The sequence below is a fragment of the Thunnus albacares genome, chromosome 9, assembly GCF_914725855.1.
Source record: "Thunnus albacares chromosome 9, fThuAlb1.1, whole genome shotgun sequence".
Taxonomy (NCBI): Eukaryota; Metazoa; Chordata; class Actinopteri; order Scombriformes; family Scombridae; genus Thunnus; species Thunnus albacares.
In genome coordinates this window covers 23,497,486-23,516,590 of record NC_058114.1, presented here as the reverse complement: position 1 = coordinate 23,516,590, position 19,105 = coordinate 23,497,486, and the positions used below count along the sequence as shown (strand labels likewise).

The window sequence follows — 19,105 nt, the reverse complement described above, 5'->3', positions numbered from 1 at the left end:
TGAGATGCAGCTCAGCACTGTGTGTCAAGTTTTTCTAGTCATAGTCAAGTCTGTAATAAACGCTGTGTTATGGTTAATCACCTATTTTGCCACATTTTGAAAGTTTAGAGTGTATAAGGGCTTAGAACATTATGATGTAAGTATATGGTAGCCATTCCCATGTTTGATTATATCTCATAATTTGTTGCAGCAATTTTTGGGTTGATACAGTTTGTTTCACAGATTTGGTGCAAAATGTAACAATTTTTGACCACTCAAGAATTGATAAAAATGGTCCCTACAAAATACCACAACCAAGACCTTGAGGAACACCACAGAGGAATTTGTGCTGTGATTTGGTATCAAAAACTTTTGACATTTGGAGATTTCTGTAAGAAATGCATTTTTTGGCAATTGGATGCCCCCCTTATTGTCAACATACGCAGAAAAGCCACACATCCTCCGAATGCCCTCAAACTCAAACTAGAGTTTGTGGTTGTAAAGTTTCATGAGGCTGAGATTATCCTAGAGTTCACAATAGGTCATTTTATTAAGTGAGGTCAAGTTTCAAAAAATGGTCTCATTACAATGAAATGACTACTGTGGGGACTAACATCATCACAAATCAATACAGTTGGGCTCATTGAATCCACAAGAGTCTCAGCTTTCCAGTCATTTCCAATTCCAAGACTGTTTAAGGACCCCAGTATGCAGAAATATTCAAATACACCATTTTTAGAAAAGGTGAAAATTACACATTTATACTGCATGCAAAAAAACTGCATAGATTTTGCCCAAAACTGCATGGGATTAGCATAAATGGGCATGTCTGTAAATGAGAGCCTTGTTGATACCCACAGAACCCATTTTCATTCAGATATCTTGAGGTGAGAGGTCAAGGGACCCCTTAGAAAATGGCCAGGCCAGTTTTTCTCTCGCCAAAATTTAGCCTAACTTTGGAGCGTTATTTAACCCCCTTTCCGACAAGCTATCATGGCATGGTTGGTACAAATATATGCCTTAGGTCGTCTAGTTTTATATGATACCAGTATCTTCACTCTAGCTTTAAAACTAAAGCCGCTACAGCCTGGTATACGGTCTCGCGGGTCTCAAAGGGTTTATAGCTGTGAACGTGCAGGTCCTCTACCATCCGTCAGGGGGTGCTGCAGCACCCCCCGCACCCCTACTTCCCACGGCCAGAGTCAAGTTCAATGAACCGCTTATCTGAACAACACACCCACTTTTTACATGGTTGGAGGAGAGAGAGGGGAGGGAATCGGGATTATATAAATCGCCTTGGTTTCCTCATATTTCTTGTGCAAGGCAGTCCTGGAATTCTTGGTTTATTCCTACACCAAATACTTTAAATTAAGTAGGCTACCAACTAGTTTACAAAATGAAAACTTTCACAAAAATCTTTTTAGCTAGTGTAGGTGTTGTTTTCCTAGCTGTCAAGTGGACTGCACCCAGTTTTCATGCAGGTAAGGGAGATGCAGCTGCAAGATCACTGTGATTCTGTTTTGTGCTTAATTGAAGTTGAGGTATTTATCTAATGTTATGTAACCTATTGCTATACAGTGGGGTCCAAAGGTCTGAGACCACATTGAAAGTTTGAGGATTCAGAAATATTTAAAAAAAATAATAATAAAAATAAATATATATATATATATATATATATATATATATATATGACGTGTACAATGAAGAACTATTTAAGATTCTGCACTATTTCTAGGTCAGCAATCAAATTTAAGAACATTTGTGGCATTGACCAACTTAACTTCTTTGTACAAAAGGTCAGATTTCCTTGAGTTGTATCTCTTCCATTGAAGCATGCATTCAGATGACAATCAGGTGGATTTGATCTACTCGTCAGAGGCTCGCTCAAGTAACTCAACTTGCAGCCAGTGTTCACCTGTTTTAAATATGGCTGTGCTTCAAGTTTCCAGAAGATCATTGCTTACTAAGTGCATTGTGATAGTGGGAAACATGGCATCAGAACTAAGTGAAAGTGTCAGAAGTCAAATTGTTATTCAAAGCAAAGAGGGGCTTTCTCAGTGTAAAATCGTGGCTACACCAAAGGTTTTTAAGGGGGCAGTGCATGGAACTCTAAATGCTTTGCAGAAACTGGATCAGTTATATCCAAAGTGCGACCAGGCAGAACAAAAGTGACCACAACATCAGAAGATACATACATCAAGCTCAGTTCCCTGAGAGATAGAGAAGCAACTTCATCAAAAAACACAAGACTCCAATCAACAAAAGTACTGTCAAAAGAAGGACTAAGAGGACAAGTAGCAGTTTCTAAATCACTTCTAAACCACTTTGGGGATGTGTGTGGATGACTGGGGAAAAAAAAGTCCTATTTACTGATGAATCCATTTTTGAGATTTATGGTAGTAACAGAGGGGTATATGTAAGGAGACAAACAGGAGAGAGAATGATACCACAGTGTATTGAACTGACAGTGAAACATAGTGGTGGGAATATTCAAGTCAGGGGGTGTTTTGCCTACTCCGGAGTTGGACACCTGCACTGAATTGAATACACTCTGACCAAGGAGAAGTATCACCCCATTCTTCAGAGACATGCTGTACACCTCTGGTTTGCATCTTTGTGGAGAAGGACTCATACTTCAGCAGGATAATGACCCCAAACACACTTCAAAGCACTAAAAGAATTAGTTGAAAACCAAAGAAGACCAAGGAGTCCTGACTGTCATAGACTTTCCTCCACAGTCACCTGACTTCAACCCCACTGAACATTTATGAGAGCATTTGAAGACTGAGAAAAACAAGCATTCTGTTACATCGCAAGAAGCTCTTTGGAACATTGTCAAATCATGCTGGGATAATATGTTTTGCACAAACTTGTGGAGTCCATGCCAGCTTGAGTGCATGCTGTTATTAAAGAGAAAGAGGGACATACCAAATACTGAAATTAATATTCTGAAATTCATGTACATTTTTCGTACAATTGTTAATCTATTATTATTATTATTATTATTATTATTATTATTATTGTTGTTGTAATGAAAAAAATGGTATTACATTCAAAACAAATGCAAAATACAAGTATCTTGATTAGTGATCTTAGACTTATGGACCTCACTGTACCTGTTAACATTCAGTGCTTTATTTTTCAGTGACAGATAGTGTTAGAGTCACAGGTGGTTTACCAAGGGTATTACAGTGTTATTTGTTTACAGAATGGTATGAAATACACTGAAAGGCTTACAAGTGAAGATTTTCTGTACAATGACAACAAATCTAAGGAAAAAAAAAATCAGATAACAGATGACCCCAAGAAAGCCTTGTCACACCGTAAGGTGGTAAAGTAACTGGACTGTATCAGGACAGTCCCTTTTTAACCAAATTTCATCATCATCACATCTCTATACACTGAACCTATTTTATTTGTTAGAACAAATCATAGGCTGCAAAAAGGTCTTGAATCTGTTGTGTGTAACTTTAGGCCATCTACAGGTAAGTTCAACAAATTACACCAAAGGACAAAGTACTAAATATTTTTCTGAATCTTGGTGTGATGTATGTGGCAAATAATTATACAAATGTCTGTTCTTTCTGAATTTGTTAAGTGTTATTTGTTTTTTGAGCCTATCAATAGAAGTTGAAATACAGCACAATACAGTATTTTGGAGATGGCTCATTTGAGAAAGAAAATCATTAGTACTACTGGAATGATGATCAAACAGTTAGAGACACTGTTGTTCATTTTGTTGGGGTAGATTATTCAGATGACTTCAGAGAACTATATGTCTTAATTGATGAAAAAAATGATGAAAGTTCAATGTGTCCCTGAAGGAATTTGGAAAAGGAGGCCCAAACCGAGTGAGTAATTGGTGATAATCTGACTTGCTTGTGACTGAGGCGTTATACCAGACAGAGAACACAGCATTTATCCACATTGTAAGAGCTCAGTGTGCAATCGAGTTACCACAAGTAATGAAATGATATGGTTTGAGTCAGTGGGGTAGTGTACGTGCACATCCCCTTCAACAGTTACAATATTATATCATTCTATGAAAAACTACTACCACAACTTCATACATGTGACTTGACTACATTCTTGATGACGACATAGTACAAAACACGTCGATATTGTGACTCCATACTTAAGCAGGATTTCGATGGGAAAGAGAACTTTTAATAAACCTGTATCTTACATAAATTTCACTGACATTACGCAAAGGATAAGTTGTAAGAGGAGCTGCACTGAATTGCTTCAAAAACAAAAAGTAGCAGCATATTAGAAACAACAAGAGTACAGTACTAAGCTACCAAATGAACATAGTATCTAACTATTCCATTAGCCCATACAAAGAGGAGACAGGATTATGGCTATGAGTTCCATCTCCCCCAACCTCAAGGTCAGTGATTTTGTTTGCGATAACCAACAATGACTCAAAGTTGAGAAGTCTCAATGTACTTTAACCTGAAACAACCTATGGAGGACTTTGATTAGTTTATCTTTTTATGGTATTGACCTACATGCAGTTTTTTTCAGGAAAAATACAGATACTGTTTTCATGAATGAAACTGAAATAACTGGTTCAATGTGATAACACTTGATAAACATTTTGAAATTATTATATACAAATGTATATTTAACAAATGTATATTTACAAAGGGCACAAATGTCTGCCCAGGCGAAATACCAGTAGGACTATTTTTATTTACATCAAAGGGTGTGTCAGTGGTACTCAAATTGAAATATTTATTTATTGCCATCATCAAACCTGTGGTTACACCCCCCATATGATTTTATTTATTTATATTTCTTTCATATATTGATAATGTGTAATGCCTTATTCTACCAAAAACTGTATGAATTTGTTTCAGAATCTCTCAGAGGTGCCAGGGTATTGGTGACTGGAGCCAGTACGGGTATTGGTGAACAAATGGCATATCACTATGCCCACTTTGGTGCCCAGATAGTAATAACAGCAAGGAGGGGCAAAGTATTACAACAGGTTAGTGAATCTTTCAACATACAAATGGACTCAAAGCTCAAACCAATATTCTGTCAACTCGCTGAAGAGTTCTGCAACCATCATATCAGTTTATGCAATATTTCCAGTAAACTAGTATAAAATACAACATCTGTTTCTCAACCAATGTGGTTGAGAAACAGATGTTGTATTTTATACTTTACTGGAAATATTGCATAAACTGATATGATGTTTCTCAACATTGGTGGCAATATTTCCAGTAAAAAAGTATAAAATACATCATCTGTTTCTCAACCACATTGGCCATTGGTTTTATTTGCTATTTCGTGGCCAAGATGCCACAAATCATTTAAGGACTTTATGCATGTGTATTTTCAGTAAACTAATATAAAATACAACATCTGGCTATTGGTTAATAACAATCTTTCTTTAGTTGGTTGAAATGACAGTATTACAGAAAGCCAAAGATGTTTTCTTTACTCTGTTCTGCAGCTGCATAGGACAGTTAACACATTTGTTCTGATCTTGGGTCATAGGTGGCAGAAAAGTGCCTGAGTTTGGGAGCCCAGAAAGCTCACTACATAGCAGCAGACATGACCAGTGAGTCAGACCCTGACAAAGTGATAGAGTTTGCTCTGGACAAGCTGGGAGGTCTGGATTACCTGGTTCTCAACCACATTGGCCCAAGCCCCTTCAGCATGTGGGAGGGAGATGTGGAACACACCAGGTGGCTGATGAAGGTAAATGCAGCATTTTGATGGTCCATCAGCACATGAAAAGAGGGGAATGCATTGACCTTTGTGTGTGTGTGTTCTTTCCAAAGGCCAACTTCTTCAGCTATATTCAGATGGCATGGAAAGCTCTGGCCTCCCTTGAACAAAGTAAAGGATCACTAGTGGTTGTTTCATCACTTTTAGGTACGTTTTTAATGTCATTTTTAGAGACATGTTGAAGTAAGCAAAATAAATACATACATACATTATCAACCTGATGAACAATGAATAATGCTGAATGATGCTTATAGGACCATTAGTTTTTTTTTGTTTTTACCCATTAATAACAAATAATGTATAGTTTGTCCTCATTTCTTTTATTATATTAGGCTAGGCCAAAATAATGATGAAATGTGGAGTTTCAAAGGTCACTCTTTACCTTAGAAATCTTAAAAATCTCACCTCAAGGTCCATTTAATAGCTTCTGATCATATCATTTGAGCTTCATCAGCAGGTGGAGTCTGCCCAGGTGTCACGGTAATGTTCAAAGTTCAAATTTCATTTTTTCTTCTGAGCAAACTCCATCTGCTTTTGAAGATCCAGTCCATTTTTCTTAGTACTTTAAGAAATAATAATAATACTCTAAATACACTAAATCTTTTATATTCTGTATTTTAGTATTTTATCTGATGTTTTATTTGCTATTTCGTGCCCAAGATAACACCACAAATCATTTAAGGATTTGCACTTATTGGATGAGTTTATAAGTAGTCTAAGTGTAAATTTGGTTCTTGGTCATGAACATTTTCAATGAGTATAATTCCAATGAATCCCAAAAAGTTCTTAATTCATATGTATGCACCATACGTACAAATTACATTGTATGTGTATAAAAAATTCAGAAAAAGGCCTCAATTACATCTGACAAAACTGAGTTATGAGACCTTACTCTTGATGCTTTACAGGTAAAATGCCCAGTCCCTTCGTGGCACCATATACCTCAACAAAATTTGCCTTGAATGGTTTCTTCGGGTCCCTTCAGCACGAGTTGGCTATGAAGAAGAGCAATGTGTCCATCTCTATATGTACACTGGGGCTCATTGATACTGATTCAGCTATGGAGAAAGTCAGGTTAGTCAAGTATAGTGTGAGTATTTCAATCAAGCCCAAATGCAAAGTGTCTCGGATACAGCAAACTGATCAGTGTCATGTTGCTCAGTGCACACTAATACATTTGTATTGATTAACTGATATTCTGTGTCATTATTGGTTCAGTGCAGATTTTTTAAGATGTGCAATCCACAGTAGTTAAATGCAGTACTTTTCTATATCCTAGGGGAGTCACTAACGTACCAGCCTACCCTGCCACAGATGCAGCCAAGAACATCATCATGACAGGAGCAACAAGACAGTCAGAGCTCTTCTACCCTTGGTTCACCCAGATTTTGACTCTCACCAAAGACTGGTTCCCTTTCATCACAAACTACATCATCCAAAACTCCTACAACTATAATGCATGAATAAAATTTATATCTAATACCATTACCCATGTCCTGAAATTCAAATTAATTGGTTTAGAACCTATGACATCATAGGAACAACTGACAGCATTTCTTAATTCAAGCAGTTTTGGTCTACATAGTATGCAGTTTGGCTTTAGAGCAACTCATTCCATTGAAACTGCTGCCTTTCACTTAGTAGAGCAAATTAAATCAAGGCTCAATAAAGTAGTTGGTGCAGTATTTTTAGATCTGTATAAAGCATTCAATAGAGTCAATCATGATGTTCTAATATTGAGACTCTCTAAATTTAACTTCTCATCTAGAGCACCGCCATGGATGTCTTCATATTTATCTGATATGATGCAATGTGTTAAAGTTTGTGACGCACCATCAAATAACATGAAATGTACAATGGGTGTTCCACAAGGGTCAGTGTTTGGTCCCCTATTATTTAGCCTATATATTAATGATCTCCCTCAACAGTGTCATGATGTAGAACTGCACATGTATGCAGATGATACTGTTGTATATACACATGCAAAAACAGCTGAATTAGCAGCTGCCAAGCTAATAAGTGTGCTGGAAAGGATCACACATTGGCTTGATCAGTCATGTCTGAGTCAAAGACAAAAAGTATGTTTTTTCTAACCTTTGAGAAACAAGTTTTAAAAATAGTTAACACCATAAAGTACAATTTAGCAAATTTTAGACATTCTTTCTCTGGATGCAGCCAAGATATTAATGCATGATAAGACCCTTTGCCATATGTCCAATTGCATTACATGTTGGGGGCAGGCTGGAGAAACAGCATTAAAACCTCTTGAGTCCTTTTACAAACAAACTATCCAATACTGATTAAAAAAGCCAATGCATTTCCATCACTGTAGGGTACTGGAGAAATACAATTTACTGAGCTTTGAGAATTTTATATTATTTTCAAATTTATGCCTGGTTTATAATATTTTAAATGGTGTGGCCCCTCCTCCACTATGTGATTTTGTGTACACTCGCTTCTATTAGATCCTCCAGAATATCCTCTATAAGAGATTGTACCGTACCATTTTGCCACACTGCACATGGGCAATCAGCTTTCTCTGTAACAGCCACAAATCAATGGAACACCCTGCTTGACAATGTGAGGAGCCACAGCCCTATCAGCACTTTCAAAACCAACTTAAAAAGTGTGTTAAAAACTGCTCAGCTCTGCACTCACTGATTTTGATACTCTATCTTATGGTCCTCATAACTTGCTTTTATTTGACAAGCATACATTTGTGATGTGCTATTGTGTGTAGGTTTGTTTTGAGCATCTTGTGTTTTCTTTTTTTTTTTTTTATAACTTTCTATGTTGTTTTTACTCTGTACTGTTTGTAATTGTTTTATTTCTTTGCTCTGACCCGCCAAGGGACTACCAATGTGAATTACCTTGAAGCTATAATCTGGCACGGTGCATCAGATGGTGACATTTATGTTTGAGCTGTACACTGTCCCTTTTAAATTGAATTAAATAAATTAAGAAATACATATTTATCACATATTGATTTATTCTTGCCATGATGAGACTGGACAGTCCTGTCTTATATTTGATATATACCTCTACCCAAATTTAGCCTTCATATTCTTGTTCACACAGACTAACTGCCCAAATCTTCGCATTTCCACTTGGAAAAGTAATTTTCATCACGGGCAAATGACCTGTGCAATTCACTTAATACTGTACCAGCAGCCATTGGGTGCAAATTTTAAAAAAAAAATCCTTCTTTGCTATTTATGAGAGCAGTACAGTGCCAAAGTAGCAAAGTTAGATGTTCCATTATGAATATCTCTGCACTGTCTGTTTTCCCCAGCCTCCAAGACATGATATACAACAACAAGTAATCAGAAATCACTGCTATGTAATACTGAAGTCTTTGGATAAAAAACAATACTGGTCACATGTCTTCACAGACTGAATTATCTGTTGTTGTTTTTTAAACCTTCATCATCATATCAGTCCTCGCCTGCCCAGTTTCCTTATCCTGACTACACTGTTCTCCACATCTGAATTCCTCACCATCTCCATTCTTCTCCATTTCATTTAGTTTCATCTTTCCAAAGCTGGCCACACTAGGCATTGCAGACTTCCTACAGAGCAGTACTTTCTCAGCGGGTTCCTTTGTGTCTTTGTTCATCATCCCCAAAGGCACCGCAGGCTTCCTGTAAAGCTATTGGCTCAATCCATCCTGGTGGTCTTTTCTTTATTGTAATACACCCTAGAGGTTGTGCCCTGCTGATAAAGTGGTTTTCTACTGTATACCTGTAGTGAGTTGTCACCGTCACAAAAAAAGAAGCCACACTAAAACTTATAGTGTGATTTTAAAAGTTGAGAAACAAAAACAAAAAAAGTTTTCTCAGATTCATATAAATGACTCTCCTAGAGTGAGAATAAGTGGCCTTGAATCTGTAATATAAAAGTTTGGCATGGGGACTGCACAGTTCTCTTGCACTGCTGCTGTTCTCTTGTGGTCTTTTGTTTGATATGATAGATGGAGAAAAGTCATCAAATACATGTTCTCTTTGTCCTTATCTTGACACTCTTGATGATTTGAGAGGGTTGTGGAGATGCTGTAATCCCTCTGCAGATGCCGTGTAAAAAAATGTCTCCCTTCCTCTCGCTCCTTCTGTTTCTTTCTCTGTCACACACACACACACACACACACACACACACACACACACACACACACACACACATGGTGGGGCCTCCTGGGGAGGAGAGCAGGCATGGCCTGGGTGAACAGCCAGAAACACCTGCAACAGATTAGTACTCCTAATGCTCGGTAATAAATCCTCTCACCCTTCCTGAGCATCTCCATCTCCACCAAGCATGGATCTTATAGGCTGAGGAGCATCCAACCACACTTAAAACAGTCACTATAATGCACACACAAGCAAATATAGCATAAATACTGAAACCTTGATGCATCTATGGTTGTATTTATGTCTTTCTTGGTTACTATCCACTGCCATGCACGCTGCAAACAAACTACACTACACTTATAGCTTCAGTATCATGGTGATTTTCCCCCAGGGATTCAGACTCGGCCCTATATCAAGATCAAACATTTTCATTATGACTGCAAACACTCAAGGCCAAGACCAAAGCTGAGGCTGGCCGCTTTACTAACTACACATAAAACTTGAAAGGTGGCAGTCTGATTGGCCAATTGGACTGAAGTTGAATTCTGTTTTAATATCTGTGATGCAGCACATACAGTAAATACATAAAGTAGTAAATCTCTATGTCGACAGATAAAAAAAGACAATCTGCATATGTGCTACAATAGTAAAATCAAATGACATGTAAAATAAGTATATATATTTTTTTAATACATCCTCAGTTTTATATTTGCTCACAAAGTTTGCTGATGCAGCAGAAATGTCATGTTTCAGACCGTAAATAGTCACTTATCTATGGAAATAGTACAGTAAATCTCAACCATCATGCACCAGACTCAATTTATGAGTCTTTCTTATCCTGGTTCTTTGAGCACAAAGGACACTGGGTCCACAACTCTCCATCCAGCTTCACCCATCAGTTACTTTAAGCATTACAGAAAGAACGGCTTTGGTGCACACACTTTTTCTAGGTCAGCAATCAAATTTAAGCAAATTTGTGGCAGTGACAACCTTAACTCCTTTGTAAAAAAGGTCAGATTTCCTTTCCATTGAAGCATGCATTCAGGTGACAATCAGGTGGATTTGATCTGCTGATCAGAGGCTTGTTCAAGTAACTCAACTTGCAGCCAGTGTTCACCTGTTTTAAATATGGCTGTGCTTCAAGTTTCAAGAAGATCATTGCTTACTAAGTGGATTGTGGTAGTGGGACACATGGGATCAGAACTCAGTGAAAGTGTCAGAAGTCAAATTGTTATTCTAAGCAAAGAGGGGCTTTCTAAGGGGTTTCTAAGGGGGCAGTGCATGGAACTCTAAATGCTTTGCAGAAACTGGATCAGTTATATCCAAAGCATGATCAGGCAGAACAAAAGTGACCACAACGTCAGAACATCAATACATCAAGGTTAGTTCCCTGAGAGATAGAAAAGCAACTTAAACACAGACACGAAATTTGCTAAATAAAGAACGCAAGACTCCAATCAACAAAAGTACTGTCAAAAGAAGGCTGTCTTGGAGTGGTCTCAGAGGATGAGAAGCAGTTTCTAAACCACTTCTCAGGAGGGGAAATAAGGCCAAACGCTTGGGGTTGGCTAAGAAATAGCAGCATCTCACAGTGGATGACTGGAAAAAAGTCAAAGTTTGAGATTATGGCAGTAACAGAGGGGTATATGTAAGGAGATAAACAGGAGAGAATGATATCGCAGTGTATTAAACTGACAGTGAAACATGGTGGAGGAAATATTCAGGTCTGGGTCTGCACTGAATTGACTCACAAAGTATCACTCCATTCTTCAGAGACATGTTATACCTTCTGGTTTGCATCTGTGGAGAAGGAGTCATACTGCAGCAGGATAATGACCCCAAACACACCTCAAAGCTCTGCACGAACTACTTGAAGACCATAGATGACCAAGGAGTCCTAACTGTCATGGACTTTCCTCCACAGTCACCTGATCTCAATGGCATTGAACATTTATGGGGCACTTGAAGCCTGAGAAAGCCAAGCATTCTGTTACATCACAAGAAGCTCTTTGGAACATTGTCAAATCATGCTGGGATAATATGGGTCATCAGGTTTTGCACAAACTTGCGGAGTCCATGCCAGCTGGAGTGCATGCTGTCATTAAAGCAAAAGGGGGACATACCAAATACTAAGATATTCTGAAATTGATGCACATTTTTCAAAGATTCAAATTTTTCACTCAAATTGTTGATCTGATATTATTATTTGTTATGAAAAAAATAGTATTACATTTGAACCTAATGCAAAACACAAGTATCTTGACTAGTGATCTCAGACTTTTGGACCCCACTGTACCTTTCAGTACAACATTCAGTGCTTTATTTTTCAGTGCAATGATAGGTGGTGATAGACTCGCAAGTGGTGATACCATAGGTATTACAGTGTTATTCATCTACACAATGGTGTGAAATACACTTAATGGCTTACAGGTGAAGATTTCTTTCTTGGGGCTTTTAATAATGAACTAATATTCATGTCAAATAACAAAGTCATGAACATACAGCTCAGGCAATTAAAGATAACTTTCAAATGATGGACAGTTTTTTATGACATATTGAACTGAATTTCTGAACCATTTGGATGCATGCTGTCTACAGTATGTAACACAATATTAATGTGTGTAACATTTATATTTTAAATGAATTGTTGTGAGACTATTGTATTATTACCAAGACGAAAAAAATATAGATATAGAATAATTTTAAATCACAGCAGGAAATGAGAAATCTTCCCCCCAAAAATGGATTTTTATGTGTTTCTGATGTTTGATACCACTCCCACATCTACATATACTAAACCTATTTTATTTGTTAAAGAACAACTGAAAGTCATAGGCTGTGAAAAGGTCTTGAATCTGTTGTGTGTAACTTGAGGCCATCTACAGGTAAGTTCAACAAATTACACCAACCTTCTGTGTGACCTGACATAGAAATTGGACAAAGTACTAAATATTTTCCTGGATCTTAGTGCGATGTATGTGGCAAATAATTACACAAATGTCTGTTCTTTCTGAATCTGTTAAATGCTATTTGTTTTTGAACCTATCATTAGAAGTTAATTGAAATAATACAGTATTTTGGGGATGGCTCATTTGGGAGAGAAAATCATTAGTAGTACTGGAATATGTATTTATTTCATGGCACACCATGAAATATAAACTCAGGCCATTTCACAAAATTATAATGACCAAAATCCCATATCATGATTTTAATATTGTATTGCTATTTTGTTCAGTTCTTCGTGATGATTTATTGCTGAACTTTGACGCAGAAAATGTTTCACAACTGAGTACTGTATTATTGTAATATCCCTACCTGTTGAAATCACTGTTTTTTTTTCACTTTCAGGCAAAAAAAACCCTAAAATGTAATTAAAGAATGCTGAAATTCCATCAAACTTACTTCAGCAAATACAGTACAGTGCCCCATAACCCCAACCATCACATCGGGGTGTACATGGTCCATTGCAGTGTGAACCATTTAACTGGGATCGAGCAGCCTGAACTTCATGGAAAATGGACAAATCATACACTGCACTGGACAAAATTTCAGTGTATAATGATCATGATGAAAGTTCAATGTGTCCCTGGGGGAATTGGGGAAAAGGGGCCCAAACCGAGTGAGTAATTGGTGATAATCTGACTTGCTTGTGACTGAGGCGTTATACCAGACAGAGAACACAGCATTTATCCATGTTGTAAGAGCTCAGTGTGCAATCGAGTTTCCACAAGTAATGAAATGATATGGTTTGAGTCAATGGGGTAGTGTACGTGCACATCCCCTTCAACAATTACAACATTATATCACCCTATGAAAAACTACCACCACAACTTCATACATGTGACTTGACTACATAGTTGATGACGACACAGTACAAAACACATTGATATTGTGTCTCCATATTTAAGCAGGATTTCGATGGGAAAGAGAACTTTTAATAAACCTGTATCTTACATAAATTTCACTGACATTATGCAAAGGATAAGTTGTAAGAGGAGCTGCACTGAATTGCTTCAAAAACAAAAAGTAGCAGCATATTAGAAACAACAAGAGTACAGTACTAAGCTACCAAATGAACACAGTATCTAACTATTCCATTAGCCCATACAAAGAGGAGACAGGATTATGGCTATGAGTTCCATCTCCCCCAACCTCAAGGTCAGTGATTTTGTTTACGATAACCAACAATGACTCAAAGTTGAGAAGTCTCAATGTACTTTAACCTGAAACAACCTATGGAGGACTTTGATTAGTTTATCTTTTTATGGTATCGGCCTTCATGCTATTGGAAAAATACAGATACTGTTTTCATAGAATGAAACTGAAATATGATTTTACTTTTATTTTTATTTCTTTCATATATTGATAATGTGTAATGCCTTATTCTACCAAAAACTGTATGAATTTGTTTCAGAATCTCTCAGAGGTGCCAGGGTATTGGTGACTGGGGCTAGTACGGGTGGGTATTGGTGAACAAATGGCATATCACTATGCCCGCTTTGGTGCCCAGATAGTAATAACAGCAAAGAGGGACAAAGTTTGACAATGGGTTAGTGAATATTTCAACATATAAATGGACTCAAAGCTCAAACCAATATTCTGTCAACTGGCTAAAGAGTTCTGCAACCATCATATCAGTTTATGCAATATTTCCAGTAAACTAGTATAAAATACAATATCTGTTTCTCAACCACATTGGCCATTGGTTTTATTTGCTATTTCGTGGACAAGATGCCACAAATCATTTAAGGACTATAAGTAGTCCACATGTAAATTTAGTTCTTACTCAACATTTTCAATGAGTACAATAGTGATGAATCCCATAAGGTTCTTGTATATGTATATATACAAATTACATTGTATGTGTGTATTAAAAAAAAAAAGGCCTCAATTACATCTGACAAAACTGAGTTATGAGACCTTACTCTTGATGCTTCACAGGTAAAATGCCCAGTCCCTTCGTGGCAAGTATACTGTGAGTATTTCAATCAAGCCCAAATGCAAAGTGTCTCGGGTACAGCAAACTGATCAGTGTCATGTTGCTCAGTACACACTAATACATTTGTATTGACTAACTGATAGATATTTGGTGTCATTATTGGTTCTGTGCAGATTTTTAAGATGTGCAATCCACAGTAGTTAAATGCAGTACTTTTCTATATCCCAGGGGAGTCACTAATGTACCAGTCTACCCTGCCACAGATGCAGCCAAGAACATCATCATTACAGGAGCAACAAGACAGTCAGAGCTCTTCTACCCTTGGTTCACCCAGATTTTGACGCTCACCAAAGACTGGTTCCCTTTCATCACGGACTACATCATCCAAAACTCCTACAACTATAATGCATGAGTAAAATTTATCTCTAATACCATTATCCAGGTCCTAAAATGCAGATTTTTAATTGGTATAGAACCTATGACATCATATTTATCATGTATTGATATATGCTTGCCATGTTGAGACTCTGAACAGTCCTGTCTTATATTTGATATATCCCTTTACCCAAATTTAGCCTTCATATTCTTGTTCACACAGACAATCTGCACAAATCTTCATATTTCCAGTTGGATAAGTCATTTCCATCACAGGCAAATGGATGAGGTTACCATTTAATAAAGCATCTGAACCTTGTCCTCTCTTCTGTACCATACTGTTGGGAGATGTCCATTTACAAAAAGTCCACAAGGGAGAAAAGCCAGTGGCACGGGTTTGTTTAATTTTAGCCTACCTCCTATCTGTACAGTACAACCAGTACAGTCCACTTACTACTGTACCAGCGGCCACTAGGTTCAAAATCAAAAAAATCCTTGTTCACTACTCAGAAGACAACGCATGTGGCAGCATTCCATAGAAGAACATGCAGTCTTAGATTCAGCAGAGAAAACCTCAAGATGTTCACATTACTGCAGTTCTATGGAAAGAGGCTTAATAAAAGAAGAGAACAAATAAAGGTACATGTTCTCCATGCTAACAGTTTAATTTCTTCTTTTGTCCAGTCTTTTATTTTTTTTCAATTCATTTTGGCCTTTTTTTTGATAGTGGACTGTTATGAGGTAACTTATGTGTCTATCCTTTTTTTGTAATTGAAGCATTCAGTCATACATACTAATGAGAATCAATACAAGTGTATGCTATATGATCCACTTGTTGAAAAAGTGGGTTATAGCCTTATCTGAACGATACTATGAATGTCCACATGAGGGCAGTAGTACCAAAGTAGCAAAGTTAGATGTTCCATTATGAATATCTCTGCACTGTCTGTTTTCCCCAGCCTCCAAGACATGATATACAACAACAAGTAATCAGAAATCACTGCTTTGTAATACTGAAGTCTTTGGATAAAAAACAATACTGGTCACATGTCTTCACAGACTGAATTATCTGTTGTTGTTTATTAAACCTTCATCATCATATCAGTCCTCGCCTGCCCAGTTTCCTTATCCTGACTACACTGTTCTCCACATCTGAATTCCTCACCATCTCCATTCTTCTCCATTTCATTTAGTTTCATCTTTCCAAAGCTGGCCACACTAGGCATTGCAGACTTCCTACAGAGCAGTACTTTCTCAGCGGGTTCCTTTGTGTCTTTGTTCATCATCCCCAAAGGCACCGCAGGCTTCCTGTAAAGCTATTGGCTCAATCCATCCTGGTGGTCTTTTCTTTATTGTAATACACCCTAGAGGTTGTGCCCTGCTGATAAAGTGGTTTTCTACTGTATACCTGTAGTGAGTTGTCACCGTCACAAAAAAAGAAGCCACACTAAAACTTATAGTGTGATTTTAAAAGTTGAGAAACAAAAACAAAAAAAGTTTTCTCAGATTCATATAAATGACTCTCCTAGAGTGAGAATAAGTGGCCTTGAATCTGTAATATAAAAGTTTGGCATGGGGACTGCACAGTTCTCTTGCACTGCTGCTGTTCTCTTGTGGTCTTTTGTTTGATATGATAGATGGAGAAAAGTCATCAAATACATGTTCTCTTTGTCCTTATCTTGACACTCTTGATGATTTGAGAGGGTTGTGGAGATGCTGTAATCCCTCTGCAGATGCCGTGTAAAAAAATGTCTCCCTTCCTCTCGCTCCTTCTGTTTCTTTCTCTGTCACACACACACACACACACACACACACACACACACACACACACACACACACACACACACACACACAAATATGGTGGGGCCTCCTGGGGAGGAGAGCAGGCATGGCCTGGGTGAACAGCCAGAAACACCTGCAACAGATTAGTGCTCCTAATGCTCGGTAATAAATCCTCTCACCCTTCCTGAGCATCTCCATCTCCACCAAGCATGGATCTTATAGGCTGAGGAGCATCCAACCACACTTAAAACAGTCACTATAATGCACACACAAGCAAATATAGCATAAATACTGAAACCTTGATGCATCTATGGTTGTATTTATGTCTTTCTTGGTTACTATCCACTGCCATGCACGCTGCAAACAAACTACACTACACTTATAGCTTCAGTATCATGGTGATTTTCCCCCAGGGATTCAGACTCGGCCCTATATCAAGATCAAACATTTTCATTATGACTGCAAACACTCAAGGCCAAGACCAAAGCTGAGGCTGGCCGCTTTACTAACTACACATAAAACTTGAAAGGTGGCAGTCTGATTGGCCAATCGCACTTACAGAGGTTTGTGATTGAGGCTGAATTGTGTTTTAATATCCATGATGCAGCACATATAGTAAATTAATCTCTATATCGACAGATAAAAAAAGACAATCTGCATATGTGCTACAATAGTAAAATCAAATGACATGTAAAATAAGTCTATAACCTTTTTTCATATGTCCTCAGTTTTATATTTGCTCACAAAGTTTGCTGATGCAGCAGAAATGTCATGTTTCAGACCATAAATAGTCACCTATCCATGGAAATAGTACAGTACATCTCAACCATCATGCACCAGACTCAATTTATGAGTCTTTCTTGTCCTGGTTCTTTGAGCACAAAGGACACTGGGTCCACAACTCTCCATCCAGCTTCACCCATCAGTTACTTTAAGCATTACAGAAAGAACGGCTTTGGTGCACACACACACACACACACAGGCATCGTGTCATGCATGCTTGCTGGCTTGTGTGTCTTGTGTGTGTGTGAAATCTATCACCCACCGGATAGAGAATGGGTAGCCAACTGGTGGGGATAGGACTCAGGAGCCTCCTGTGTGAAGGTGGAAGGGGGGATGGCAAAGTAAACCATGAGCAAGAAATAATGCACAGAATGTTTTTTATTCATATGGTGGTGTAACAGTGCTGCAGAAAAGGAGATAAGAGAAGCAATTAAAAGTAATCTCTGAAAAAAACTGACACACACACATGAAAAAAGTGCAATTTTAAAACAAGCTGCAATTTTTTTTTTTCAAATGCATGCATGAAGTTCTCTTATTAAAAATTTGATCATTAAAATTAAATACAGTAAATTTCTAGCTGGGGGCCGCAGCCAGTTAGCTTAGCTTAGCATAAAGTAAAGAATTTCCTGGAATATCCGTGGGTTGCCTGGCAACTGATCCCGGCCAAGAAATAGTCTGGCACATACAGTAGACCCCAGTAAACAGCAAATTATCATTTTTACACTTTTCTTTTTGTACAACTTTCAAAAACAAGATAAATTTATGCAGATTTTGTTACTGTTATTGGACAGAGCCGCTAGCTGTTTCCCCCTGCTTCCAGTCTTTATGCTAAGCTAAGCTAACCGGCTGCTGGCTCCAGCTACAAGGACAGATATGTGAGTTCAATCAATCTTATCTAACTCTTGGCAAAAAAGTGAATACGCATATTTCCTAAAGTGTCAAAGCGTCAGTGTGATTCCTTTCAAGGCTTTCAATATAAACTGTATATCTTGTTTGTTTTATTTTGAAGTAGCAGAGTTGCAGCTGCTGTAGAAGCTTGTAACATTATGTTGCTGAATGAAACAAATATGTGAACATGTTCTGAATAATGCAAGTAATGACTTCAGTCATTGATAAAATATTCTATAACCATAAATATTATAACCATAAATTTAAATTGTCCCTTGAATCAAATATCCATTTATTGCCTCTTGAAATTGAAACCAGCCATTGATCTACATAGTTGTGCAGAGCGATTAATTTTGAAAAGAATGTTAATCTTCCTGAATACCAAGCTTGTGCATGACCTCTGAAAAGTTTTCCCAAAACATTGAGCTATGATAACAAAAGGAGAGAGTGAGCAAGAGAGACAGGGGGGGTGGTGGTGGGGGCAAATTGAAAACCT

General features: G+C 37.6%; 1 protein-coding gene across 1 annotated transcript; it reads left to right on the top strand.

Annotated features, from left to right (window-relative positions):
* Window positions 1–1,198: 1,198 nt before the first annotated feature.
* Window positions 1,199–7,209, top strand: hsd11b1la (hydroxysteroid (11-beta) dehydrogenase 1-like a). The gene is made up of 6 exons (XM_044362689.1): window positions 1,199–1,460; window positions 4,842–4,972; window positions 5,488–5,691; window positions 5,775–5,868; window positions 6,630–6,795; window positions 7,001–7,209. Exons 1-6 carry the CDS (start codon window positions 1,376–1,378, stop codon window positions 7,182–7,184), a joined length of 864 nt encoding a protein of 287 aa, XP_044218624.1. The 5' UTR covers window positions 1,199–1,375; the 3' UTR covers window positions 7,185–7,209.
* The last annotated feature ends 11,896 nt before the right edge of the window (window positions 7,210–19,105 follow it).